Source organism: Lemur catta, chromosome 10 (genome assembly GCF_020740605.2).
Source record: "Lemur catta isolate mLemCat1 chromosome 10, mLemCat1.pri, whole genome shotgun sequence".
NCBI classification, from domain to species: domain Eukaryota; kingdom Metazoa; phylum Chordata; class Mammalia; order Primates; family Lemuridae; genus Lemur; species Lemur catta.
Window position 1 is genome coordinate 6,333,157 of NC_059137.1, and position 27,976 is coordinate 6,361,132.

General features: G+C 57.4%; 2 protein-coding genes across 3 annotated transcripts in view; one reads left to right on the forward strand and one right to left on the reverse strand.

The window, feature by feature from the left end:
* Positions 1 to 5,861, reverse strand: part of PRRX2 (paired related homeobox 2) — a 41,939-nt gene extending 36,078 nt beyond the window's left edge. The window contains exon 1 of the mRNA XM_045563215.1: positions 5,586 to 5,861. Within this exon, the coding sequence (XP_045419171.1) occupies positions 5,586 to 5,841 (256 nt within the window). The 5' untranslated portion in view covers positions 5,842 to 5,861. The remainder of the gene's footprint in view (positions 1 to 5,585) is intronic.
* Positions 5,862 to 22,302: 16,441 nt separating this feature from the next.
* ASB6 (ankyrin repeat and SOCS box containing 6) lies at positions 22,303 to 27,920 on the forward strand. Of its 2 annotated transcripts, XM_045563216.1 has the most exons (6): positions 22,308 to 22,583; positions 24,231 to 24,412; positions 25,393 to 25,499; positions 25,610 to 25,718; positions 26,224 to 26,310; positions 26,455 to 27,920. In XM_045563216.1, exons 1-6 carry the CDS (start codon positions 22,471 to 22,473, stop codon positions 27,120 to 27,122), a joined length of 1,266 nt encoding a protein of 421 aa, XP_045419172.1. In that variant the 5' UTR covers positions 22,308 to 22,470; the 3' UTR covers positions 27,123 to 27,920. The 2 variants fall into 2 exon arrangements, with proteins under 2 accessions (XP_045419173.1, XP_045419172.1); XM_045563217.1 differs by lacking the exon at positions 25,610 to 25,718 and having other exon boundaries at positions 22,303 to 22,583; positions 26,455 to 26,559.
* Positions 27,921 to 27,976: the final 56 nt, after the last annotated feature.

Sequence of the window (27,976 nt, forward strand, 5' to 3'; positions counted from 1 at the left end):
ACATCCCTGCACGGGCCACCCCAGCATTCCTGGGGCCCCAGCAGTGGCTTCCAGCAGTGGTGGAAGCAGGAGCTTTAGAACAGGAAGGCCCAGGCTGCAATCCCACAGGAATGGGAATGGTGTGACCTTGGCTTCTCTGAGCCTCAGTTTCCCTCTCTATGAAATGGGGATACTCAAAGGACCCACTTCACACAGCTGGTGGCAGTACATCTCCAGTGAGACCCACGAAGCTCCGGCCCACATGTAATAGGCTCATGGCTGACACACCTGCCAGGGCTCCTGGTCACTCTCACCATGTCCCCTCGAGCCTCCTTGGGCCTCATCGTGGCTGTGTCCCCCTGCTCCATGCCCACAGCCTCCCACCCACAGCGCGTACCGGTGTCCCTTTTGTAGGATGTGTTCAGGGAAGCACTGGCTCCCCTTGGCTCACCCCCAAGGCCCGTGTCCAGCCTGGGTCAGCCACTGTCCTTTGGGCCTGAGGAACCACAAAAGCCCCAGGTTCTGCCTCGTCCAGGCTGACCTCAGGTCCTTGCCCAGGACAAGCCACCGAAAACCTATCCTTCCTGCCCTGCCCACTCAGAAACTCCCAACACAGGCACAGGGTCCATCCCAAAGGCCCACGCTGTGCCGGCCTTCGAGGCCCATGCCCCCTTCAGTCCCCGAACCAACCTCAGCCAGAGTCTCCCCGACTCCCATTCGGGGCTTCCTCAGCCTAAACACGGGGCTGTGCAGGAGCAAGGCCTGGACTCGGGGTCCAAAAATAAACCCCACCCCTCCCTTCCCAGCTGTGTAGCCTTGGGCAGGTTGCTTTGCCTCTCTGGGCTTCCAAAAACTAGGGATGGCCTTCGCTAGCCCTGCCTGATTCACAAGGTGTTCACCGAGCACCTACTGGGTGCCAGGCACGGTGCCGAGTCCCCACATCCACTCCGGGCTCCCCACAGCCCCTGCTCCCATTCCGCAGATGGCAACACTGAGCCTCGGGGTTCTTTGGGGGCCTCAAGGGTGGTGTGCAAGCAGGTGTCATCACCACCGCTCCAAAGCTACTATTCTGGAGTCTTCCGGGAGGGAACAGTGATGGCTCTAGCGTGTTAAGCTTCTGCCCACGGGGAAAGGAAAGTCTGTCCCAGGTCGCTGTACCTGGCCCCCAGCTCCACCCAGATGATCTACTGGACACAGGAGCAGGACCAACCTGGAACCGTGAACAGTGCCCTGGACAGCGAGTGCCCTCCCTGCTGACAAAAGCCAGAGGTGCAGACCCTGCTCCCCACCCTCACCGTGGCAGGGCCAGCAGCTCCCAAACTGAGGGCCGCTGGGCTCTGGGCCTCTCGCTCACTCCTCTTCTCTCCCTGCACCCCGGGCATGTGCTGAGAGACACTGTCACCCATCTGAGGGTTCAGGCACCAGCTCCAGCTGAGACCCAGGCTCAGAGCCTCCACATCCCTGGGAGATGGGCCCACTGGGGGGTTTTTCTGGGCCTGGGTTGAGTCATGACCACAGTCAGGAGGACACCTGTGTGCCATTCCACTGTTGGGGGCGGGACAGAGGCCCAGAGAAAGGATGTGACATGCCCAAGGTCACATGCAGAGAGGGAAGCAAAAACCAGGACTGTTCCCCCAGTGTCCCAACCCCCTGTGCAGTTGGGCTGACGGCACATGACTCTGCCCCGACCAGGAGACCGATGGGGGAAAGGAAGGTGCGGGGAGGGAAGGACATCAAGCTTGTCTGTCCAAGGCCCTGTTCTAAAGGAACCTTCTCCTTCCTCCCCCACAGAGTTCCTCTGTTTCGGCAGGCTGGCTCATGCCCGCGCCCCGTTTCAGAATCAGTTACAGGGAGGCCGGTCAAAAACTGAAATCAGCTGTGGACAACAGTATTATGGTTCTTTTAAAAATTAAACCCAGAATTACCCTCTGATCCAGCAATTCCACTTCTGGGTATACGCCCCAGAGAATTCAAGGAAGGGACCTGAACAGGTAGGTGGTTGTACACCCACGTTCACAGCAATGTCACACCAGGTGGCAGCGGCCCGAGTGCCCGTCAAGGGGTGACGGGCAAACAAGATGTGGTCCATCCACACAGCGGAATATTACCCAGCCTTAAAAAGGAAGGAGATTCTGACACAGGCTAGCCAGACAGACAGACGAATGCAGTGTGACTGCACGTTTAGGAGGCACGCAGAGGGTCAAATCCATAGAGACAGACAGAAAAATGGTGGCTGCCGGGGCCGGGGGAGGGGTGTGGAGTTAGTGTTTGTCGGGTACAGAGTTTCAGTTTGGGAAGATAAAACAGTTCTAGAGCTAGATGGTGATGGTGGTTGCACAACAGTGTGAATGTCCTTAATGCCATTGGACCATACACTTACAAGCAGATTTTGTTGCCAGTCTCTCAAACTCAGTGGTCCCGCCAGGCCCTGCCCGCTCCCGGCCCAAACCAGACCCACCCCCATTAGCAGATGCAGCCCAGCCCACCCGGGGCTCATCCTGTGCCTTAGGCTCCAAGCACCTCATCATCCCGCATCTCTGAAAAGTGGATCCACTTGGGATCCACGCTGTCTCTCCCGCAGTGCGTCCTGGGGTTTTCCAAACAGGCACCAGCCCTGCGCAGTGGCTCCCCGGCCCAGGGGCTTTGTTTGTTTTCCCAGCGTGTCCACGTCCCTCTTTCCGCCCTGCCCACAGGAGGGAATGCTTTAAAGAAAATCTCAGTTATTAATGTGGTTTCTTTTGTTGTAAGTCATTGCAAAGGCAGCAAACGAGGGTTTATTTTCCTAACGTGCTTGGCATAGCTCAGCGCCCGGCACAGCCCTCGGAGTTTGATTTGGGAGGAACCCGAGACCATGGTTGGTTCTGAGTCACTGGCGAAGCCACAGCCCTCCTGGCCATTTCTGGCGGGAGCCTGGTCTTAGAAAGTCATTGGCGGGAATAGGGTATACCTACTGGCGGCTTTGTGAAACAAAAGATTTTTAAATAAAAAAAAAGAAAACCTTTTTTTTTCAGGCCAGCCCCTGAGTGCCCCACCTGACCGCATACCCAGTGTGTCCTCTGTCCCCAAGCATGCCAGTGCCTGCTATTCCCAGCCTGCTAACTAGCAGGTTGAGCATGTATCCATTTTCTAACTCATTAGTTTCCCCATTAACTGCTCTTTTTCCGATAGGTGACACCCCGTCTCTCTTTGGTGCCATCTCTTTCTTTGGACCTAGAAACGGCTCCAGAAACCACAAGAAAACCCACTTCTACACATGTCTGAATCCTTGGTGAGGGGCCAGGGCTCCTGCAGGCCCAGGACTGGAGGACAACGTCGCAGCCCAAGGGCCACACCCACCGGCCTGGGGTCCTGCGTCCTGGCACCCAAGGTTTGGTTGCTCACATTCCAAAGGCTCCAGTGGTGCAGGCTGGGCTCGCAGGGAAGAGGCGGAGAGAGGTCCCTTCTCCCCACCTTGGGAACCTTCTGGCCTTGGGAATCCACAGTAAGTGGCAGTGGGATGGAGGCACCTGACCTTGAGGAAGAGCAGGAAACTGGCCTCTGTCCAGTGCCCCTTCCCTCCCCTTCTGCCCACAGACCCAGACCCAGAGGGTGAGCCGAGGGACCCTCATGGCCAGACCAGAGCTCCACCATCCCCAGGCAGAGAGGGGTGGGCTTCCAAGGCAGGGGCCAGCCCCTGAGTGCCCCACCTGACCCCACATCCAGTGTGTCCTCTGTCCCCAAGCATGCCAGTGCCTGGTATTCCCAGTGTGCCAAAGCCCCTCCTCAGGAAAAGGCCTGCAGGCCTCAGGGGCTCTCAAGGAACGTGGATGGTCCTGGGGTGGGGTGCTGGGGAAGCCCACTGCCCACCCAGCTGCCTGGAGGGCCCCGTCCAGGTGCTCACGTGCCCGGCTGACACTGGCTGTTCCGGGATTCCCAGAGGAAGCCTCCATCGGAGACCTGCTACACTGTATCCGGGAAGCATGGCCTTTGCCAGTCTGTGCCCACACCAGGGGCTGGGCAGGAAACCAGCATCTGCTCCCCTGGCCAGGACCCAAGTACAAGGCGCCTTGGCCTCCCCTCTCTCCTCATCCCTCCTTTTACCCTCCCGCTCTCCCTCCTTTCCTTTTCTTCTCCCTCACTTCCTTCCTTCCTTCCCCTCACCTTCAATCTGTTCCTCCTCCTCCTCTCCCTACCCCCTGGAGTCTCCATTCATGGGGTGAAATCAGGGCCTCTCCTCTGCCCTGAGGGGAGCCTGCTCAGAGCCAGCTGAGGTCCTCATGTGACCTGGGGCTGCCCCCCCAGCCCCCCCAGCAGAGATCACCCTGCTTTGTTGCTGGCCCACACTGGCCCTCTCCCTCCACCTTTCCATGGGGTCTAAGCCCAACTCCAAGGGTGGTCTGCCCACGTCATGCTCAGGGTGAGGCTATCTCGGTCCTCTGTGCCTGGCGGGTGGCGGAGGCCGCTGTGAGGGGTCAGAGGCCTCACCTCCGCGCAGGCTGGCAGCATCTGGGCGTGCTGGGAAGGTGCTCTGTGAAGGGCAGGCACCAGCCCGCAGATGCACAGGCTCCTGGACATGGTTTCAGACCAGGCTGCAGTCACCTGCGTGTTCCCTGCACCTCCTCTCATCTGAGAAGCCCTGGCACACAGCCAGCCTGGGCACCCCTAGACCCGGAGGCTGGTGCAGGGAAGGCTGCTGGAGTCGGGCGGGCAACACTCGAGAGGCCCAGAGCCCTGGCAGGCAGCTCGGCCTACTCCCCAGAGCGAGGGGACAGGGGCCTGGTCTCAGACCACCTGGCCCTCTTCAGGGCACGCCTGCAGGGGCAAGGGGGGAGGGACTCTGGTCCTGCCGCAGCTCCCTCCCGCTGAAACTGTCCAGGCTGGGACCTCTGCTTTATTTTCACCTCTGGCTCTCTCCCCACCCCCCTTCTTACGGAGCTCAGGATCCTGCCATCCCGTGTGACTTTTTGAAAAAGGCCACTTGGGTGGGTTGTTTGTTTTTAAAGCCCCTTCCTGATGACCTTTAACCTCCGCAGGGGAAGAGAGGCCTAGCGGGCTCTCTCGAGCTGGCTGTCCCCCCTCAGAAGCTGCTCCCCGGGCAGACTGGCGGGAGGGCTGGGTCGGCATGGTCCTGCCGCAGAACTATCTCACCGCGGAGCGTAGCTGGGTGGCGGTCACCGGGCAGCGTGCGGGGTTGGAAACCCAGCTGTGCGACTCGGGCGCTTTGCCCCTCGAAGCCTCGGTTTCCCCGCTGTAACGTGGCAATGATCACACCCACTTCCCAGGCTACTTGGGAGCGGGGCAGCGAGCGCTGCCTGCAGGGCTGGGCGCAAGGACAGCACAGCCCTGTCCTCACGCACCGCGGCTTCAGGCAGCTCTGGCCGCAAGAAGATCCCCTCCCCGAGTGGAGAGTCCTCATCGACCGCAGCCCACCCCCGCCCCGACACGCAGCCCGACGGTGGCCGCGCGCCCGGCGCCCTCCACGGCCCAGCACTCCGCGAGGTCCGGCCGACGTCTCCGCCCGCGCCCCGTCCCCGCCCCGCGCGCCCACTCCAGGGTCCCGCAGCCCCAGCGCCCCGCGGCGTTCGCCCGCCCCGCGCCGCATTCCCACGCCGGCCGCCCGCACTCACCGTCCTGCGGCGCCGCCTCGCTGCCGCTGCTGCCCCCGGACGGCTCCCGCGCCGCGCCCTCCCGCGCCTCGGCCCTGGCTGCGGGTCGCGCCGCCAGCCGCCCGGCCGCCGCCACCTCCTCCAGGTCCAGGAGGTGGCTCACCGTGAAGTTCTTGCGCGCCTGGGCGCAGTCTCCGGGCCCCAGCGCGGGCGGCGGCGGCCCCGGGCCCAGCGCCGGCTTGTCCAGGGCGAAGGCGGCGGCGGCCGCGCTGTCCATGCCGCGAGCGGCCGGGGCGCCCGCGGGGTCGCAGGCGCGGGTCGGAGCAGGCGCCCCCGCCGCCCCGCGCTCTGCCCGCTCCGCCGCCTCCTGGCTCGGCCGCCGCGGCCCGCCCGCGCTGACGTCGGGGAGAGAACTTTCCGCCCTCCTTCTTGCCTCGGCCGCTCGCTCCAAGTTGCTGAAGCACAGGCTGCTCCGGCCACACGCCCCTTCTTGAAGCAAACCTCGCCCCCTCCCTCTCCTCGCCTCCTCCTCCTCCTCTTCCTCGCCCCCGCCCGGCCCTCGGGCCGCGGGAGGGGGTCCTCCGGGGAGTCCGCAGGGGCCGGGGCCGGAGGGGGAGAGGGAGGGGTGTCCTCCTCTCACCCTCCCCACGCACGTTTTAGGGAGTGGGAGGTTCCGTGTTTTGTTGTTTTTAATCCCCCAACAAGTGTCTGGGAGGTGACCGAGGAGGGATCGGCAGCCTCCTCTTCCATTTACAGATGGCCGGCAGGTGGGGGCGGCGACTCGGGGACAGTTTTGGGGAAGAGCTCCCAACTCCCGGTACCCCGCGCCCCCCGCGCCTCCCGCGCCCCTCGCGCCAGGGATCCAGGTCCACCTGGCCCCAAAGTTTTCCCCAAAAAGCAGAGAAAGCAGCGCATCCTCAGGCCTCTGGAATGTGCGCCACCCTCCAAGCCCTCCTCCCTCCCGTGCCCCGTCGCCACTGGACACCCGGTGGCCACCCCAGGATGCCCTGGGTCCTCCCCAAGGAAAACCAAGCTGGGAGGAAAGAATTTCCTTCCAGAACTCCCAGCGTACACATAGGACAGACAGCCAGACGACAGCCAGACTGACAGATGGGTGACGGGCAAGAGGCAGACCCGGGTGTCCACTCTTGCTTCTGTTTTTTAAGGAAGGCACAGAAAAGATGTGTGGGGCGTGCCCCACGGGGCTTTGCCCAGGACAGCTGCTAACTGGCTTGTCCCTCTGTCCCCTGCCATCACCACAGAGGCATAAAGTCATGTCAGCAAACATAAGCCCCCCAGAGGAGCACCTTCACAGCGTCCTTTCTGGGCTCCCGCTCGGAAAACCCACCCTGCGCACACCCCTGAAAACCTGCAGCCCTGCAGCCTCAGGTTCCACGTGAGTCATTTGGGTTTCTTTTCCCCCTAGAAAGGAATCACCCCTAAAATGAGGCTGAGTGGCCCCAGAGTGACTTTAGCCCCAGCAACCCATTGAGGCACATGGGTGGGTAGGTTGAGGGTTTGTGCTTCCTTGCAAATCCACTGCAAGAAGTGAGCAAGGCTGGCAAAGACGGGGCAGCCTTCCTCCTCCTGGGGGACCCCCAGTGCTGCCCACAGTGTGTGTGGCTGAATAACTTTCGGAGGGACTAAGCAGGGCGGAGCTGCTACTTGGTTCTGGAAGTATCTGGGAGGGCCCTGCCCCCGCTGGAGCACCCAGCAAGCCCACAGGGTGGGTCTCATCCCAGGGACAGCACAGCCCGCCGAGTGGAGGCTTTTCCCCAGGGTTCAGGGCCACTTTGTCTCAGAGACCAGGCTCCAGGTCCAGCTGTGCCGTGTACTGCCTGCCGTGTGGCCTTTCTGAGCCGCAGCTCCTCCTCTGTAGAAGGGCCCTAATGAAGTACCGGAACCTGCACAGTGTGGGGATTCCGTGGCAGGTGCAGTCCTGGGCCCGTGGCAGGTACTGTCCACATTGGCCTGTGGAGCTGGAAAGGGCCTGAAAGATCATCTAGGTCCCATGCCCTTGGATGACAGATGGGGAAACTGAGGCGGCAAAGGCAAAAGCTCCTCTGGAGCTGGAGAACCACTGGGATTGTTTGGTATGGGCCCTTTTGTGTTACAGATCAATAATGTGAGGCCCAGAACTGGGATGTGTCATAATAAGTTCTCTTGGTGGGACTGGCGGTCACAGTGGCTTCTTCCATCCACTCATGCACTCATTCACCCTACACGTTGAGAGGTCATGTCTGACACTCTGCAGGACGATGGTGCTCTGGCCAGACTCCTGGGTTCACATCAAAACTTTGCTGTGTTGGCCGGGCGCGGTGGCTCACGCTTGTAATCCTAGCCCTCTGGGAGGCCGAGGCGGGTGGATCGCTCGAGGTCAGGAGTTCGAGACCAGCCTGAGTGAGACCCCGTCTCTACTAAAACTAGAAAGAAATTATCTGGCCAACTAAAAATATATATAGCAAAAAAAAAATTAGCCGGGCATGGTGGCACATGCCTGTAGTCCCAGCTACTCGGGAGGCTGAGGCAGTAGGATCGCTTAAGCCCAGGACTGTGAGGTTGCTGTGAGCTAGGCTGACGCCACGGCACTCACTCTAGCCCGGGCAACAAAGTGAGACTCTGTCTCAAAAAAAAAAAAAAAAAAAAAACTTTGCTGTGGGCATTGAGCAGTCTACTGGCCTCTTTCTCTTGGGGGCCTCAACAGTAGAGGGAGATGCTCAGGGGATTAAATAAGCTGATGTATAAATAAGGGACACCTGGCACCTAGTGAACACCCAAAGGCAGGACAGTGAAGGCAAACTCGGACTCGGGCTGAGGGGAGAAGGGTTCCAGTGTGTTTGCTGCCATTTACTAGCTGTGTGGCCTCAAGGAGTTGTTCCTCGCTGAGTCTGTCCCATCAGCTGTGAAGCAGGGATAGCCAGGGAGCCAATCCAAAAGGTGCTGGGAATTTAGCATTACTATTGTTGTTGCTGTGATTCAGTTGTTACTGCCCTTGCCAATCCTGGCGGGGATTGGCACAAGGATGGCAGAGTGGGTAGCACAAGGATGGCAGAGTGGGCCAAAGGGCACGGGCTGCTATACCTAAGCTCAGCCTTGAGCAAGAGCTTCAGCCGAGAGCCAGCCTGAAAATGCACCGGAGGATACTCCCGTTAACCCAGGAAAGACAGAACTCAGGGACTCGTTACCCCAAAGGGATATGGCTAAAAATAAGTAATTTCCATGATGATTTAGATAAATTTGAGATGCTAACCCAGAGTGGGGGATGAAGGGCAAATATTAATAGGATCCCGGTTTGGAAGCTCTCAGTTCAACTGGTGGTTATTGAACTTGGCAGAGCTCTAAGCAGTGGGGTTGGGGAAGAAGAGAGGGAAGCTGAGAGTGTCCTGGCTCTCCAGAGAGGGATTCTGCAGAGAAGGAGCTGACTGTTAATTGGTGGCTCTGTGGGAGGCTAGGTCTTGGTTCTGACCTTCTGTGAAAATGCGTATTTACCCCAGTCTTAAAAGCTCACGTTTTTTTTAAAAAAGTTAACTCTTCTTATTACAGAAGTAATATGCTTACTGTTGAGATTTTAGAAAGCCTAAGTAGAATTAAGAGAATGAAAATCACCTATATCCCAACCCTAAAGGGCCCTACCACACAGCACACATTCAATACATCAAAAAAGGAAAATCAGGTTAATGAAAGGGGTTGGAGATAATCATCCTATTTATTCAATAGTGAATGGAAGGCCTTGAAAAAGCAATAAGACAAGAAAAAGGAATGAGCTAAAAATAATTTTAGAGTCTATCTTTCTAGCTTATATGTGCATATCTAGATAGACAGAGTTAGGTGTTTGTATCATGGAAGTGGAAGCACGTTGTACCTACTATTTTCTAACCTGCTTTCTGCCATTAAATAGTCTGTCTACCACTATTTTTAATGAAAGCCTAGCAACACATCACTCCTTATTGCTATACACCCATATTTGTTTTCTTAAGAATAAATACCTAGGAAATAGGATCTCTGGGCGTGTGGGCAAGCACAGTAATGGCCTCCCCAAGATGTTCACATCATAATCCCGGGAACCTGTGAATGTGTCAAAGCGGAGTTAGATGGAATTAAGGTTGTTCATCAGCTGATTTTATTTATTTTTTTCTTTCTTCTTTTATTTTTTTAGAAACCAGGGATGCTGCTAAAACAACTGACTTTAAGATAGGGAGATTGTTCTGGATATCTGGCTGAGCCCAGTGTAGTAATCACAGGGTCCTTAACTGTGGACGAGAGAGGCAATGGGGTCAGGGACACAGCAATGCGAAGTGAGAAAGACCCCACTGGCCATGGCTGCCTTTGAAGACGGAGGAGGCAGCCCTGGGCCAAGGAACGGGGGCAGCATCTAGAAGCTGGAAAAAGCAGGAAACAGGATTCTGCCCTACAGCCTCCAGAAAGAAAGGCAGCCCTGCCGGCACCTTGGTCTTAGTCCAGGACTTCTGACCTCCAGAACTGTGAGATAACAAATTGTGTTGTTTAAAAACATAGTTTTGCGATAAGTTGTTACAGCAACAAATAGAAAACCAACACACTGTGTCAAAGATTCTACAAAAATTTCAGACTTGTGATAATATTGCCGTACTGCCTTCGGAAAGGTTGCAGCAATGTCTGCTCCTGGCCGCTTCTCTGTCTCCTTGCTAGCATGAGCTATTATAATAACTTGCTTCAAATTTCAAAAGGCATTTTCTTGTTTGAATCTGCATATCTTGAATTCTTGCCAAAGGTAAATATCCTTGGAATTTAATGGCCACTTGCGTTTCTTATTTGTAAAATGTCTGTTTATATTCAGTACCCATTTTCCACTGGAATAGTTTTTTTATTTCTTATTGAGTTATAGGAGCACCATTTTTCAGGCTTCACAACCTCTGCAAGACACTTGACTGTCGTCAGTCACTCAGGGACTAGGCCCATTTCACAGATGGAGAAACAGAGGTCAAGGACAAGCTGGGATCCCGCAGCTCTTCCAGTTCCCCTGATCAGCCCCTGCCGCCACACTCGCAGGAGCCTATTTTGAAGTCAGCTGAGCAGGATGGCAGGCTAAGTCGTGCTCACTGCTGCACGTCTGGGGAATCATACACACGCAGGCTGCGGTGCCTCAGACGTGACCAGGAGTGACCGTGACAGATCACAGCGTTCTGCAAATATTGTGTCAGGCCGTGATCACAGACCTGCTCATCCTGCTCATCCCAGAGCCTGGTCCACCCTGCAGGAAGTGGGACTGAGCCCAGGGGGCAGGACTTCTGGGTCTCTCCCTCAGCTGCCCGGAGCTTTCCTAGGTTTCCAGCTGCTCGGTTTCCTTCCTGAGGATCTCCTGGCTGGGATACCCTGCCGAAGGGACTGGCTCTTAGCTCTTGGCGAGGTTTGAAATTTTTATGCCCCTTTGAAAAATGTTTTTGACCTACCTGCAAATTCAAAGGTAAAGATGTGCTGTATGACAGCAGGGGCTCCCATTTTATGAGCCTTTCTGTAAGCCAGGCAGTGTACTAAACCACATTATCTCGAAGCCTCCTCACAACCCTTATGCAAGGAGGGGAAACTGAGGCTCAGAGAGAGTAAGCTCTGTGTCCCAGTAAGTTTGTCAGGCTCTTAACCATCGTGCTAAGAATTAAGGGCTAGGAAGTTACCTTTTTCTCTTGAAGAATTATAAGAATTATAGTCTCTCTTTTCTCTCTCTCTCTCTCTCTCTCTCTCTTTTTTTTTTTTAGAGACAAGGTCTTGCTCTGTTGCCCAGGCTGGAGTACAGTGGTGCAATTATAGCTCACTGCAACCTTGACTTCCTGGGCTCAAGTGATCCTCCTGCCTTAGCCTCCTGAGTAGCTGGGACTACAGGTGCATACTACCACAGCTGACTCATTTTTCTTTCTTTCTTTCTTTCTTTCTTTTTTTTTTTTTTTTTAGAGATGAGGTCTTGCTATGTTGCCCTGGCTGGTCTCAAACTCCTGGGCTCACATGATCTTCTCACCTTGGCCTTCCAGTGCTGGAATTACAGGCATGAGCCAAGGTGCCCAGCCTATAGTCTCTCCTTTTAAAAATAAAAGAACCAAATAATGAGATCTGGGCAACCTGTTGCATTTCCCTTTTTGACTTGGCTACTGAGAAACCCTGAACTAATGTTAAGACACAATCACAGTAACTCTATCTGTCCAGGTGGCAAGTAAGTGTATTAGCTTCCCTTTTCTCCTTCCACATGATTCTTTGTTTTCTTATTCTTGTTCTAAATCTTTTGACCGTACTGGGCATGCACTCAACATTACCCAGCTGCCTGACATTGATTGGGTCACTTAACCTCTCCGGGTTTCAGTTTTCTCTTCTGCAGGTAGTAGGTAATAATGGCCCCTACCCCACAGGGTTATTGTGAAAATCAAGTTAAATGATCCACATAAATAAAAAGCCTAGTACGAGCCCAATATGTGGAAAATATGCAGTACACATCACCTATGGATGTGAAAAAAGGCTTTGAGAAAGCCATTGTAGAGATAGGACCTGTCCTAAGAGGGAAGACCTGGCTGGGCTCAAGGCCGGCTGTACCGTGGACCTGCTGTGTGTGACTTTGGGCCACTTGCTTCCCTCTCTGAGCCTCGGCTTCCCATCTATAAGCTGCTTATTGTGCCCTCTTGACACTGCAGGGGTGAGCCCAGGGACTCTGTCTATCCTTTATGCCACTGTGTCCCCAGAGCCTTACGCAGGAGGAGCTGATACAGGAGGAAGGAGAACAGGCACGTAGTAGGGCTGCATACATGGTTATCCCAAGAGTGACTGTCTGGTCAGACGGCTGGTGGCCAGAATCTCCATTGCCCAACTGACAGGAAATGTCTGGCCTGTGTGGACTGTGCCCGGCCAATGCCAGGGTGGCGTTAAGGTGGGTCCCAGGGAGAGGCCTGGATTTGGGTGGGGACCAAGTGACAGCAGGTGTGGAGTGAGTGCTCCTTGGCTCAGGGCTCCAGGTGGGTGGGTGGCGCTGCAGGCTTTACAGGGAGACAGACCAGCGGGAAACCATGCTGAATGGCTCTATCCATAGCGATTTACTGAGCACCTACTGCAGACTGAGCATCCCAGGAGAGCACCGGGCCAGGAACCCTGGTGGGACTCACGAGGAAGCGCTGTGGTCTGGCCGTGGTAGCCTGAGCACTGTCGACTGAACTCAGATGCGCTTGGCCACTTCATTCCAACAAAGACACCGGCCAGACCGCGGGCTTTGGGCTCCTGGGACAGACACAACTCCCGGGACAACGCTTGTTGGAGAACTCCCTCCTGTTACAGGTGGAAAACTGAGGCTCGGAGGAGCAAGGACCAACCGCAAACCGGGGACCCACCCCACACTGCAGCTCTCCAAATTCTCTCCTGGCAAACTGCCCCCACTGCCCCCGCCTTCCCTTCCCGGGGACTCAGGGGAGGGTGCCTGAGGCAGGGGGCACAGGCAGCCTCCGCCAAGCCTTCCGGAGCCTCGGGCCCTGCCCTCACCCTCCCCGGGCCCTGCAACATCTTGCTGTGATTACTCTGCGGTGAGGGGCAGCTATGGGCGGCTCTGCTCTGCACGCAGCACGGGGGGCACGTGCGGTGACGGTGACGGCGCGCCAGGGCTGAGGACGGGGCGGGGCGGGGGCCTGGGACAAGGCTTTCGGCTCACGGGCTTAATTGGGGATATAATAGTTATTATTATTTATAACTCACTCCTGAACCCTCGCCAGGAGGGTGTGTTCACAGCCTGCACGATCCAGGCAGGCGTTAAATAATTAAACCAAGGGCCTAATCGGCGGCAAAACTCCCCGTGGGCTGCCACTTCCTTAGTTCGCTGATTGCTGATATTTTGGGGGTGAAATATGACCATTTTTACGATCAAAGAGATCAGAGTTCCAAAGGAAAGAAACGGAAAAAAGGAGGGGGTGGGCCCTTCCAGTTTTCTTTTCCTCTGACTTAGTGGTCTGGTAAAGTTTCTTTAGACACGCAAAGATTTACACACCTTTCTGCAGGGAGCCTTAAATTACCCCGACCCTCGCGCATTCCCCGGCAGCGCAGGAACAGTAAGTCATTGAGGAATGAACAGGCCTCCCTGTAATCGCTCCGGCGGCCTTTGAGAAGGAGAATGTCTGATGACTTTTTTTGAAGTTGAGGTCAAGGTTTTTTAAATAAAACGATCTGTATTAATGCAATTTCCTTTTTAGCTGTATCATTGAATTTTTTTTCTTTTTTCTTTCTTTTTGGAAACGGGAGGCAGGGTGGGGAAGGACGTCATTTTTCTCCCACCAGACAACGCGTCCCTAATGAGATACATTTATTTAAAAATCTGTATATCATCACCCTGTCAGGCCTCCAAGCGGGACCTCGCGTCTCCTTGTTCGTTTGTTTCGGATTAGCGGGCGCGTGGACCGCCCTGCAGTCTGGCTGGCCCTCCCTGCTGCTGGTGCTCCCTCTCCTTCCTCGGGGGCCTGGGGGCAGCATTTGCACCCCTGCCACCCCCGCCCCATCCGATCACCCAGTTCTTGGTACCGCTCCTTTGGCCTCAGGTCCTCACCCCCCACCTGCCTCCCGCCACTCAGCCCTGGAGCCCCAGACCCCCGCCCAGGGGACACACTCTGGTGGCTGTGCCAGCGATTCTGCCCTGCACAGCTCTGGGTGCGGGTCCCAGCTCTGCCTCTCACCAGACTGCCGGCCAGCTACCCGCTTCTCCCGAGCTTCTCTTCTTGATTGCAAGAACAGCGTCACTGTGGGGCTGCGTGAGGCCTTCCTGGCATCCGCCTGCTCTCTGGCCACTAAACAGCACAAGGCCACGACACAGCAGCGGCCACCGTAGCCACCATTATTGCCCAGGGGACCTGGAGAAGAGCTTGAGGGTAGGACCCGGCCTGCCTCTGCCCCTGGGCTCCCAAGCAGTCTGCACCCAAGCTCAGGGCGTGGTGAGTTTCTCAACGCGTTTTAATTGAGCACCTTCCCAGAGTGGGGACCGGGCCGGGGCACAGGGGACAGAGCAGCGATCTGCTGGCCTAGACCTGCAGAGAAGTTGCTGAGCCCATGTTGGTAGAGAATGAAGTAGGGCGATGAGGCTGTGGGAGGCCTTCCCGGGAGAGGCGCTTCAGCAGGCGAAAGGGGGCGTCCCGGGGTGGCCAGGCAGCAGACCCAGCACGTGCAAAGCCCCCAGGCACCGTCCTTACCTGTTCCCAGGGGCTGGGGCCCTGCCGTGGGACTTTTTCTTTTATTATATTTCATTTTTGTTTCTCTGTGCCTCACTTTCCCTCCCATGCCAGAGGGCTCAAATTACATTTCTAAACTGCTCTGCATGTGCCAAGGTCATGGGACATCCATTCCACCAACATATACGAAGCGCCTTCCTCTGCCCGCCCCGGGCTGGGCCTGGGACCACAGTGGGGTCAAGGTGGAGCCAGCCCCTGCCCTCGGGGCCACAGCCTAGAGGGGAAGAGCGAAGATGGCCCATCCACCACAAGTGCCAGGGCCGATGCAGGGCTGGACTTCGGTCACCCTGGTGGGGTGGGGCCAGGGAAGGACCCCCAGGCTGTCCTGGGTTGAGGACCTATCTGGAGGGAAGTCTCTGCAGGGGCTGCGGCCAGCTTTGCAGCAGGTAGTAGAGGTTGGAGTTGGGACTTAGGGACTTGGGGGGGAAGGGAATTACCCCAGAGGCTGTTGGCTCAGACCAGAGACCACGTTCTTCCCCCACAGCTCTGGCTTGATGGGAGCTTGGGAGCCTCCCCAGACCTGGGACAGAAACGTGAAGCTTGGAGACTAGGGGCACGATGGCTCATGTGCTAGAAACTGGCTGAAAGAAGGGACTAGGCCAGTGTCAGATGGCTCAGCCTTGGGAGTCAAGGCTGTCCAGCCACTCCCAGGCCCATGAACACCTGGGGCTGGTGCCAGGGCCTGGGGCCTAGCAGGTCCCTGCTCCCCGGGAGCAGAGAGAGCCACCATGCTCTGCCCCCACCTCCTCTCTGTCAACTCCTGCCCAGGCGAGGGCCCACTGCAACCCCTGCCAACTGCGCAGGTCAGCTTGCCCTGGCTCTTGCCTGCACCCAGCAACTCAGCACATCCCGGACTCGCAGAAAGCCTCTGGCCCGACGTCTACACAGCTGCCTCCCTAGAGCCTAGCCCAGTGCCCGGCACCACCACGCACGAAATAAACAGCTGCCAAATGAAGTCACTACAATCCAAGTGACCCCCACAGCATGTCTAGACAGTATCCAGACAGGCCCAGGGCCAGTCCACGCTGCCACTCCTGCATCCCCTCTCGTCTGCAAACAGGGATAACGATGGTGTCCACACCCAGGGGTGTCAGGAGGATTCACTCCATGGGCCAGGAGCTTGACAGATGCTGGCTACGCAAGGGACACCTGGCCGGACACGTTGATTTCTGAAGTCCTCTGGGAATTACTCTCTCTGTCTGTAACGTGGACTTTTACCCCATGATGCTGACACCTCCACAGAGCCAGCCTGGCCCGCCTCCCTCCCCTGCCCCTGCGCCCCAGGTCTCTCCTGGTCTCTGTTCTCTGCCTCTGTGTCTCCGTCAAGGTTTCACCGCCTTTGGGTTTGGTCTTAGTCTGCCTTGTCTCTCTCCCTCTGCTCGGAATTCTGTCCCAGAGGGGCCGATAGCCAAGGCTCTGCTGCGTTCCCTTTTACAGCCGCGGGATGGGAAGAGGGAGAGAGAAAGAGAGAAGGAAAAAAAATCAAAGCCCACATATTGGTTCCAGATGTGGCCCCTCTCGCAGCCCTCTCCAGCAATTTAATTAAATTCCCCCAGACAGCCAGGAGGGTTTCTTAATGATCAAATTTCCCCAGCTCCCTCCTCGAGCAGCCCTCGCTCGGGCCCACTCTGTCTCCCTGACGGATGGCGATGGGATTCCTCTTGCCGGCAGCTCTGCCAAGCAGGGCCAGTGGGGGTGGAGTGGAGGCTTCCCAGGGAGCACAAAGGACCCTGCCCCCAATCCTCCTCCCCTCCCAAGGGGTCTGAGCCCTCCTGAACCTGCCCTGGGCAGAGCCTGCCGGGGCCAGGCTGCAGTGGCCGCCGGGGCCCAGCGGTCCCCTCCCTGGAGCTCTGTCCCTGAGGCTGGCCTGCCAGGGACTGGTACCAGGTGAGCACCAGAAGCCAGACGGGAATCTCTGGGCTCAGGACTCTGGGCCCACTTACCAGCCAGCGGTGCGGCTGGCTCAGACCTCCCAGCACCCTGGTGGGCCGGGAGAGCTCAAGGCCTGAGCTCCCACCACACAGATCCCCTCACTGGGTCTCCGCTCACCGGCTAGGAGAGGCGGAGACAGGCCAACCGGCAGTTAGGAGGCCAGGGTCCCCCGGGACAAGCTGGGGTGCTGGGTTCCGGGACGTTTCCCCATAGGAGGCTAAGGGGCGGGGGCGGCACCCTCACCTGCCATACACTCTCAGGAGGACCCCTGGCTTTGGGGGCCAGGAGGAACTTAGGGGAACCCTGAGCCCACCTCTGTGTGTGCAAATGGCCAGTGAGGCTGGGAGGGCCCTGGGCCAGGCCCCGACCCCAGACGCCCTCCTGCCTCAGGGCGAGGGGCCCTGAGCATCTCCCTACCCTGTTCTCTCGGGCTTCTGGGGGCCCTGAGGACTCAGCTCCCCTGGGAGAGGCTGGGGGCTAGGTGGGCACACAGGGACGGCAGAGAAAGGGGGTGTCCCACAGCGTCCTGTCCGAGGCTCTGGGCTGCCCACCTGGGGGCTCTGCCGGGGCCTGCACAGCCCATGCCCTGCTCACACCGGCCCCACAGCCAGACCGAGCACCGGGAACCGCCTCGCAGGGTCACAGCCGGGAGTCGGGGCTGGGGCTCCCCTCGGAGCAGGGCCCTGGCCACCAGGGCAGGTCTCCTAGTCAGGGCCGGCGTGGGGAGCAGGCAGCCCACTGGGGCACAGAGGTCCCTGGGGCTTGCCTCCCCTAGGGTTTGGGGTCCCCAAAATGCACTTTGGTGCTCCTTAGGCGAACAGAGTAAGGGAGGGGACAGAAAGCCCTTCACTGGCCCGGCCAGCGTCCTGCCACTCAGCTCCTGGTACCTCAGTCCCCCCAGCACCCCAAGCTGACAGAGGGTCGGGCCTCGGGGAGCCCCTGAATCCAGGCCCTGCCCCTTTGGCATGAGGACCGTGGCCGAACAGGCCTGAGTAGCCTGGGCCTCCTGGTCAGCGACACCCTCGGGTCTCAAGGGTCGGGGGTCAGGGTGGGGCCAGGGTGTGGGGGTGGAGGAAAGGAAGGGAAGCGGGCCGGGGCAGGAGGAGACGTGCAGACACGGGGGAAGCTGGGGGGCGGCGGTTCCATGACCGCATGTCAGAAATATGCCCAGCGCCTTCGTCTCTGCGCCGCGGTGCCCCTGGGACCTGCCCGGGGGCTAGAGCAGGAGACTCGCCACGGAGCAGAGAGAGGAGTAGTCCCCGTGGTGGATGGCAGGGCTTCCAAACATCCCGCTTCATGGAAACGCCGCCAGATTGGAAAAAAAGAAAACAGAGGAAATAAAAGTGGGGCTCTCTCCCCAATTCTCCTTCTCAAGGGCCTTCTAAGAGGCAGCCCCTCCTGGGCAGGGGGCAGGCAGGGGGCAGGCAGGGGGTGAAGGTGAGGCTGCCGGGATGGGGCCAGGACACTCCGCCCCAGAGCCAGCCCCCGGGCGTGTATGCACGGACACACACGCACAGAATACAGACATGCACACACACACGGACACCACGCACAGAATACAGACATGCACACACACACACGGACACCCACGCACAGAATACAGACATGCACACACACACGGACACCCACATGCAAGCACACACGCACGCACACACACGAGAGGCCGGGCAGTTTGTGGGTCCCCTGTGGGGGCTCCAGCAGAGGCAGAAAGCCAGGCCCTGGGTTTGAATCCCCCTCCCCTGGGGCCCTGACTCACTGACCTCGACTTGGTCAGCTGTGTCTCCCAGACTTGGTCTCCTGGGCTACGACATGGGAGCCCCGATACGATGAGATGATGTGTGTAGAGCTTCTAATGCGATTTGTGGGATGAGGACACACTCAGGCCAAGGCTGCTGTTACTGTCAATTGACTGTTCATGTGCTCCCTGCTATGGGGGAGGGAAGTGACCTGCGTGTGGGGAGATGTCGCCCCCAGAGATGGGGGTGGGGGAGGGAGTTCAGGCCCCGCTGTGCGGAGGCGTGCTGGGCCTGGTCTCTGCCCGGCTTATGTAGGTTTGGAGTGTCAGGTAAGACACACTCATCGGAGAAAAGGCAGAAAATACACAGAAGCACAAGGACGATAAAAGTTCCTGGATCCCAGCACCAAATGCCGCCATTAATGTCTCAGCATAAGGCCTTCAAGAGTGATCCATGTGCGCGCACACACACACACACACACACACACACACACACACACACACACACACACACTTTCCACGTGGGATTATATGCTACCTACTATTCTGAGATTTGCTTTGTTGAATTGCTTGGGAACAGGGTCTCATGTGTAGTAAGCCCCACATGTTACACACCAGCATTGCTGCCGGACGGCTGGACAGACCAAGCATCTCCCCTTATGCTCGTTGACAGTTTTTCATCCTCTGTGACTCGCCTGTGCCTATCCTTTGCCCATGTTTCCATTGGTGTTTTTGCCTTCTTGTTGATTTTTAACAGTTCTTTATATGTTATGTCCTTTATAACACCCTCTGTACCTTGGAGAGCGAGGGTGACTCCTAAACTGCCAGGGTCTAGGAGGCAGGGACAGACCCTGCCAGGGCCTGAGCTCTGTGTGCTTGTCCCCAGGATGCCCACTGTGCTGAGCAACCCTGGAGCTGGCCAGGCAGTGAGGGACAGTGACAAGGAAAGGAGAGAGAAGGGTCAGAGCTGAAACCCAGGGTCTGAGTGACAGAGCCTTAATGGGAGGCAGATGGAGGAAACAAGGCTGCCCTTGCTGACAGCAGAGAGGTCAGGGGTCATGGAGTTTTCAAAGATAGGAGCCCGGGTGACGGGCAGGCAGCAGGGCCTGGCTCCGCAGTGTGGTGCCCAAGGGCTGTGAGAGGGCAGGGGTCAGTGCCTCCCTCCTGCCTGTCCACACCCTCTCGGGCCCAGAGTCAGAGGAGCTGAGAGGACACTCGAGCCCCAGAGGCCAGATGTGTGCAAAGGTTGCACAGACCTGGGCTGGAGTCCCAACCTAGCAGTGCCACGGCAGGCAGGCACCCTGAGCCTCAGTTACCTTGCTTGTAAAGTGGTGTAATATTACCTGCTTAATAGGATTTAATGAGATCAGTATGTCAAACATTTAGCACAGTGCCTGGCACAGAGAAAGGACTCCATAAATACGACTCTTATTATTGTTACTATAACTGTCACCCCAAGACTGTCAGAGCTGGAAGGGCCCTCAGGTTATAGATGAGGAAACTGAGGCTCAGAGACCAGAAGGGCCATGCCTGGGGTCCCCCTTTATAGTGGGTTTAATTGTGTCATCCAAAAAGAGATATGTTCAAGTCCTAGCCCTGGTACCTGCAATGTGACCTTATTTGGAAAAAGGGTTTTTGCAGATGTAATCCAGTTAGGATGTGGTTGTACTAGACTGGGGTGGGCCCTCAATCCAGTGACTGGTGACTTTAGGAAGGAAGAGGGCAGTTTGGACAGAGGCACAGACATGGGGAAGAAGGCCATGTGAAGGCAGAGGTAGGCAGAGACTGGAGTGATGCCGCCCCAAGCTGAGGTACACCTGGGGTCACCAGAGTTGGAAGGGGCAGGAGAGGAACCTTCTTTAGGGTCTTGAGGGAGTGTGGCCCTGCCCACAACTTGAATTGGACCTTCTAGGCCCCAGAACTGTGAAAGAATAAATTTCTGTTGTTTTAGGCCATCAAGTTTGTGGTATTTTGTTAGGGTGTTGCTCCAACACTGATGAAACCGGGCAGAAGTGGGGCTCAGACCAGGTGGTCCCGCCCAGCTCTGCCCTGGACCCCAAGCTAGATGCACCTCGCCCCAGTTACCGTGTGCCCTTGGGCAATTCAGGTCTCGGTCTCCTCATCTGCGTGATGGAGCCAGCAACCCAGATTAAACGAGAGAAGGGCTGTGAAGCCCCTGGGTCACCTGAGAGTGGCTGCACCGTTCGGGGCCTTGCGCCCACTTAAGGGGGTGAGGGACAGGGAGCCTCAAAGCAGGGGCAGACATTTCCAAATCCCCAAGGCGATGCCTGGGCCAGTCTGAGGCACACCCGGAGCGGGTGCCCCATCCAGATGCTCATCGTTGCCAGGTGGGAATTCAGGCCTTTCAGATTTTTCAAGACAAGCTGGAAATCTCCATTTGTGCGTGAGCCAAGTTCCTGATTTCACTCTAGGAGAAGAGACTTCTTTCCTGATGGGAGAAGCAAGGCAGATGTGTGCTGGGAGCCGCAGACCCTGTGGTCCTGTGTCGCTTCTGGGAAGCCCAATCTGGCTCTGCTCTAAAGGGCTTAAATACAGCCGCCCACTCCCGCCCCTCCTTCCTGCTCCTTTAGGCGATGGAGGGGGAAGCAAAATACGGCATTTGGAGTGCCTGGCGGGGATCTTGATAGCTTATCATTTGATCTGCACTACAATTTTAACTTAATAATAATAGCAAGCGGTTATCCAGCCCTACCTGCACCTTCTACCCTGCTGGGTCCCCATGGCTGGACCTGGCAGGCTTTGGATTGGTTTTTCTCGTCAAGTCTGTGCTGTTCATGGTGGAGGGCCTTTACTCTGCCCATTTTTAAAATGTTTAGTTATAAGACATATCAGGTTATCTTGAAATGAGCCTTTATTTATTTATTTACTTATTTATTTATTTCCTTTTTAGAGAGAGAGTCTTGCTCTGTCACCCAGGCTGGAGTGCAGTGGCCCAACCCTAGCTCACTGCAGCCTCGAACTCCTGGGCTCAAGGGAACCTCCTGCCTCAGCCTCCCGAGTAGCTGGGACAACTACTACTACCAGGAGTTTGAGACCAGCCTGGGCAACACAGCAAGACGCGTATCTACAAAACTTTAAAATATCAGCCTTGCGTGGTAGCACATGCCTGCAGTTCCAGCTGCTCGGGAGACTGAGGCAGGAGGATCCCTTGAGTCCAAGAGTTCGAGGCTGCAGTGAGCTAGGGTTGGGCCACTGCACTCTAGCCTGGGCGACAGAGTGAGACCCTGTATCAATCAATCAATAAATGCAAATAAAGTTCATTGAGTCCATCAAGGCAGAAAGTGGAAAGAGCTGGCAGCCTGCCTGGCCAGGCGCTCCCAGGAACAGAGAATAAGGAACTGTCCCCATCGCCCATGGGGAGGGGACATGCGGGGGCCGTGATCCTTGTCATTCCAGTCAGCGTGCCCAGGTGGCGACAGAGGTGGCCGCAGCTCCTCCTCATGGGGAGGCGAGAGCCAGGCCAAGCCGGAAGCAGCGGCGGTCCGACCCGAGCCCAGCGCGGCGGGAGCGCCGGGGACACGCCGAGCTCGGCGGGGCTGGGGCGTGCAATGGGCGGAACTCGGACGGCGCCCAGCGGCCGCGGGCGGGATCGCAGGGCGATGCGGGGCCGGGCTGGACATTGGCAGGAAGGGGAGGCCCGTCCGAGTCTCGGATCGGACTTGGCTCGGGTCTACGCCCCCACTCCGCTAGGGCCGCCCCCCGAGATCCCCTGAAAAATAATCCCCTGGGTCCGTCCGCTAGTCTCGGTCCCGGCCGCGCCGGGGTCCTCCTAGCCCGCAGGGGGCGCTGTCGCAACTCGCGCACTTCCCCGGGCCGGCGCTGACCGGAAGTAGTGCGAGAGTCATTTCCGGCGCGGAGCGACGGCTTGGGCGGAGAACCGGGCAGGCCGCAGGGGCTGGAGCAGCAGAGCCCGGCCGGGTCCGCGGTCGCCGGAGCGCGTCCAGTTGGCGTCTCGGCCTCGGCGGAAAGCGCGGCCGCCCTGCCGTGCCCAGGGGCCGCCGCGATGCCGTTTCTGCACGGCTTCCGGAGGATCATCTTCGAGTACCAGCCACTGGTGGATGCGATTCTGGGCTCCTTAGGGATCCAGGACCCCGAGCGGCAGGAGCCCCTGGACCGGTAACTCGCTCTCTCCTGTCGGCGTGCCGAGGCCTCTCCGACCCGGCGCCGCTTCGCGCTTTAATTGTCACTACAGGCTTGGCAGAGTGGGATCGTTGTCCTTCCCTTTTACTAATGGAGAGACGGGCCGAAGCCGGAGTTGCGTGCTCCCAGCGCGAGCTCCTTCGCGCTGATCCCTATCCTGCCACTTGGCAGGGTGGAGGGTGCTCGAGACCAGCGCTGGCAAAGGGCAGGGAGGGTCCAAGGGTGAGGTGTCGGCAGGGCCTGCGCCTCAGGGCCCCACCCTGTGCCCTGCCTGTCTTGTGCCCTCCCCCACGGAGTTGCAGGGCAGCAGGGTGGAATCCGTGAAGGCTTCAGTTCTTACCCCAGAGCGGTGCGAAAATGAGCTTTTTGTAGCTGGGTTCGCATTTGTAAAGACAAAAGCAGGTCCGTTCGTGAACCTGTGGGATAGGTGTTGGAAAGTCAGTATTCGCTGCCCATTGTGCTGAGCACTTGGGGGGACATCAGTGGGCTAAAGAGATCCCTGGCCTTCATGGTGCTTATGCTCCATAGAGACTGACATACTGATTAGTAATCAGTACATCAGGTGTAGCGGAGAAAAGGGGGCTCGAGGGGACTCTATCAGTTGGAATTTCAAACACGGGGTGGGGGGGGGGGGGTCTGGAGTCTCTCCAGGGACTTTGATGAAGAACCCAGGCATTCTTCATCACTATATCAACTCTGTTCACTTTGAGGCTTGCTCTGAAAATGCAGCGCAAGGTGTTTCTTTAACTGAGGCTGTGCAGGGTAAGAGTAGGGCAGCCAAGCGGGACTGCATGGCCTTAGTGGTACCCCAGGCATCATGCAGGAACTGTCCCCAGTGCTTGATTTGCATCCATGGTGCTCTGGGCGCTCTCCAGGTGCAGGGGGATGAGATAGAATCCTGCCCAACCAGCCAATTGAAGGGGCACAGGTGGGTGAGACTAAGGGAGATGGGTGGAGAAGGGAAAGCTCACCAAGAGGCAGGAATGGGATGGTCCTCTGCATCCAAGGGCATGCAGCTGTGCCTGGGCCTGAGCTTTTGGGGAAAGCCTTAGCAGCTCTTAGTAGTTAGTGCTGGCCAGGGAGGCCAGAGGGGGTTCCAGGTGAGTCTGGGGACCAGGTGAGTTGGCGCTGGGATGAGAGGGGCCTTTGTGCACTGGTTCTTGGGAAGGCTGGGAGTGAGGCTGAAGATCTGTGTGAGGGGAGGGAGGAGGCTCTGCTAGCTGCCCTGGCATCCTGCAGCTCAGGAAGAGTCGGGGTCTATGAGTGAGAAGGACTTTCTGAATAAGGAGCATCAGAGACTGGCTCTGGCTCCTGGCCGCAGGGGTTCCCTTCAGTCCCAACAGCCAAGCCAGAGACCAGATTCTTTGGGAAACTTGGGATAAGACTGCAACCAGCCAGTCCTTTCTCAGCAAACCCAGGAGTCTGCTCCAGTTTAAAAGACCCAGCTTGGCCCTCTCTCCACTTTAGACTTTCTCCCAAGAGAGACTTTCTGCCCCCACAAAGCCAGGGCTCTGCCTTGGTGGGTGACTATAGCGGGACACTAAAGGCTGCCCACCCACAGGGTGCCTCGGTCAGCTGGTGCTACAGCTGTGCCTAGCCTCAACTGTCTCTCTCCTACTCCAGGCCCAGTTATGTTGCCAACGAGGAGAGCCGACTCCTTGTTCTCTCTGAGCTGCTGGAGAGGAAGGTCCACTCTCCCTTTTACCAGGAAGGTGTGAGCAACGCCCTGCTCAAGATGGCTGAGCTGGGGCTGACGCGGGCAGCAGATGTTCTTCTGCGGAATGGGGCCAATCTCAACTTTGAAGGTCAGCTGGAGCCCAGAGGGCCTGGGGGGTGGGCAGGAAGGTTAAGTGTGGCCCTGCTCTAAGTGGGTGAACAGGCCTTCGACCCTTCTTTTATCATCCTCTTTAGGAGTGACTTCTCTCATTTACTTCCTGGGTGGTGACCAGCAAAGAAACCCCCATTGGGTGGTCTCCCAACCCCCTGTGGGCTTTCAAATGGCTCTTACCTCCTCTGTTCCAAGAGCCAGTGTGTTGCGGTCTCTACCATGTGATTGATTTAGCAAACTTTTCCCAGCTCCCATATTAATCTTCACTTCCATTAATGTGAAAATGCGCCTGCTGGCACTGTGCCCAGAGCTAAGGAAAGGTAATTTTCTGCCACTTCGAGCCAATTTGCGTTTTTACTCATGCCATAGGGAGAGGAGAAAACAGATAAGCCACATTAGGCATAAATCACAGCAGGACCGTGTTGGCTTCTGGCTTGTGAGTGCCAAGGATGTGATAGAGCTGTGCTCCTTTCCTGTCTGGCTGTCACCCGTGGAGGGCAGGGCCAGTCAGGAGACAGGCTGCCTTGTGACTGAAGGGGGGGCCTGTGTTGACCCAGGACACAGCCAGGCATGTCTCCCTCCCCACTGAGGATGGGCTCAGAGTCTGCTGGGCTCCTGGAAGCTCAAGGAGCTGAGGAGGGAGGGCCCATCGGAATTCTGGCTGTTGGTGCCAGGCTCAAGGAGCAGAGCAGCCAGGAGCTGCCACCCAGAGTGTCCCAACAGTCCTGAGAGGAGATGCCCCATTTTACAGAAGAGGAAACCAAAGCCCAAGCAGGTTGAGTAGTATGCCCATCAGCACACCCCCGGACCCTACAGCATGTGGTGAGGACAGCTCTGTCCCGACCCCAATGGTGAGCCTGGGCCTGCAGCTTCTGGACATTTCAGGTGAGAGCTGGGCCTGGGCCCTGAGAGAATGCCGATAGGCAGGACTGACACAAGCTGTGTCTGTGTCCTCAGACCCAGTCACCTACTACACGGCCCTGCACATCGCTGTCCTGCGGAATCAGCCGGACATGGTGGAGCTGCTGGTGCAGCACGGGGCCGACATCAATCGAAGGGACCGGGTGAGTGACAGGTCCTGCCTGCTTTGAAGGGGGATGTGTAGGGGCTCGAGCAGCCTCGTAGGCCCCACCACACCCCCCAGGCCAACTTGGCTTGTGCTCCCTCGGCTCAGATCCACGAGAGCAGCCCCTTGGACCTGGCCAGTGAAGAGCCGGAGCGCCTGCCCTGCCTGCAGCGGCTCCTGGACCTTGGCGCCGATGTCAATGCAGCTGACAAGCATGGTGGGTGCCTCCTGCAGGACAGCCTGGGCCCTGGGCACCTTGTAAGGGACGCCCAGCGTACTCCAGGACAACGGCTAGGGCTGTCTGATGGCCCAGCATGGCTGGGTGCACAGGTGGATTTTGCTGACTTGCTGAGTCCAGAGGCTTTCGAGAGGCAGTGCATTGTCCCCAGGCTGGCCCTCGGCCGTCTATAGGAGGAAAAGGGGTACGTGTGCGCTCAGCTTCTAAGGGAACAATGGCTTCCTGCTGGGAGACCCAGCCTGGGTCTCAGGTAGCATCTCAGGGTCCAGAAAAATCCTATCTTCACTGGCCCTTTTGCTCCAAGTTTTGTGGGGGTGGAAAGAGAATGGCCAGAAGCCTGTCACCCTCAGAGCTCACTCTGAAAGCTCAGTCCTTTTGAGGTTCATTTTCTGACCCTGAGTGTCTGCTTTCCAGGGCAATCTCTGGGTTGCCCTGACCTGGCTTCTGGCCTCCCGCTCTTCATTCTCCCTCCCCCGCCCCCTAGGAAAGACTGCTCTGCTGCACGCTCTGGCCAGCAGCGACGGTGTGCAGATCCACAATACTGAGAACATCCGGCTCCTGCTGGAAGGAGGTGAGGCTTGTCCCGTGTCCCCCAGCCTTGCCCTTTCTCACCACTTCACTCTCTGCAGGCTCCCTGACTCTCTTAACTGTGTAGTGTTGCTTTGCAAGGCTGAAGGCCTTCTCCCACCTTCTGTTGTTCTAATGGCTCCTCTAGGGGCAGATGTCAAGGCTACCACCAAAGACGGGGACACCGTGTTCACCTGCATCATCTTCCTGCTTGGTGAGACTGTGGGAGGGGACAAAGAGGAGGCCCAGATGATAAACCGCTTCTGCTTCCAAGTAACACAACTGCTGCTGGCTCATGGGGCAGACCCCAGCGAATGCCCAGCCCATGAATCCCTCACCCATATTTGCCTCAAGAGCTTTAAACTGCATTTCCCTCTCCTGCGCTTCCTGCTGGAGTCTGGCGCTGCCTACAACTGTTCGCTCCATGGTGCGTCCTGCTGGTCTGGCTTTCACATCATCTTCGAGAGGCTCTGTTCCCAGCCAGGCTGCGCTGATGACGAGAGCCACGTGGACCTCCTGCACAAAGCCGAGACTGTCCTGGACCTCATGGTGACTAACTCCCAGAAACTCCAACTGCCTGAAAACTTCAATATCCACCCAGTAGGCAGCCTGGCAGAAAAGATCCAGGCCCTCCACTTCTCCTTGCGGCAGCTGGAGAGCTATCCCCCACCCCTCAAGCACCTGTGTCGTGTGTATATCCGGCTCTACCTTCAGCCGTGGCCTGTGGATGTGAAGGTCAAAGCCCTGCCTCTGCCTGACCAGCTGAAGTGGTACCTTCTCAGCAAGCACAGCGGCACCCTTGAAGATGACATCTGACAGGGCCGGACTAAAGGGAACAGGATCTGGGCAGCTTAAGTCAACCTGTGATGGACTGGAGTACCTGTGACAACCTTGGGGCAGGGTCTTTTGATCTGGGAGATGAACTGCACCCTTCATGAGTACAGAGCCAGCCAGGCAGATGCCACAGCTATCATCATCCCAGTGGTAAAAGGTATGGCTCTGTGTCTTCAGGAAAACTGTCCCCCTTCCCCCAGTCTCAGCCCCCATTGGAAAAGGGACAGGGCTTAGGTTTTGGACCAGTTCCTACCCTCTGGATTTGAGGCAGTGCCAAGTCTAAGCATCCCCAAGAGCTGTAAGAATCTGGTTTGTCCCGTGTGGAGGCGCAGCTGGAGCCAGAAGGAAGCTAAGGGTGTGCTCTGTGGCTGCCACCCAGTGAGGCCATACTCCAGATTCCGTCACTCAAAAGTGCTTTCGGCGAACTGGGGGAGAAGGCGCTGGGGGCCACCACCTACAGTTCTGGGGCGGGTTGTGCTCTAGTGGCAGCTCTGCTCAGGACAGCCCAGGGCCTCGGGGACCATGCCTTCTGCTAAAAAGCAATCGTGAGTGCATAACCAGGGACAGCCCTTTCAGAAGTATCTCGTTTTGTGAGGGGCTCGGCAGACAGAGCAAGCCACCAGGACAGAGCTGACTGCACGGCCCAGTGTGGAGGCCTCACAAACTTGCGTCCAAGTCACACTGGTCGTTGTGGGTTGTGTAAATGCCTTTGGGAAAGAGCTAAGGTAACTAAATGATATGTTTATATTATAAAATTAAACTGAGTCTCTTGGCCTTAAAGGTCCTTGTATGACATTTCTGCCCCCCGCCCCCCAGTTTAGGGTAAAGGATCCCGT

Coding starts and splice junctions, on each gene's coding strand:
- ASB6 (XM_045563216.1), top strand. CDS start 22,471: ATGCCGTTTCTGCACGGCTTCCGGAGGATCATCTTCGAGTACCAGCCA. Junction 22,584..24,230: donor CGGCAGGAGCCCCTGGACCG/GTAACTCGCTCT, acceptor CTCCTACTCCAG/GCCCAGTTATGTTGCCAACG. Junction 26,311..26,454: donor CCGGCTCCTGCTGGAAGGAG/GTGAGGCTTGTC, acceptor TGGCTCCTCTAG/GGGCAGATGTCAAGGCTACC.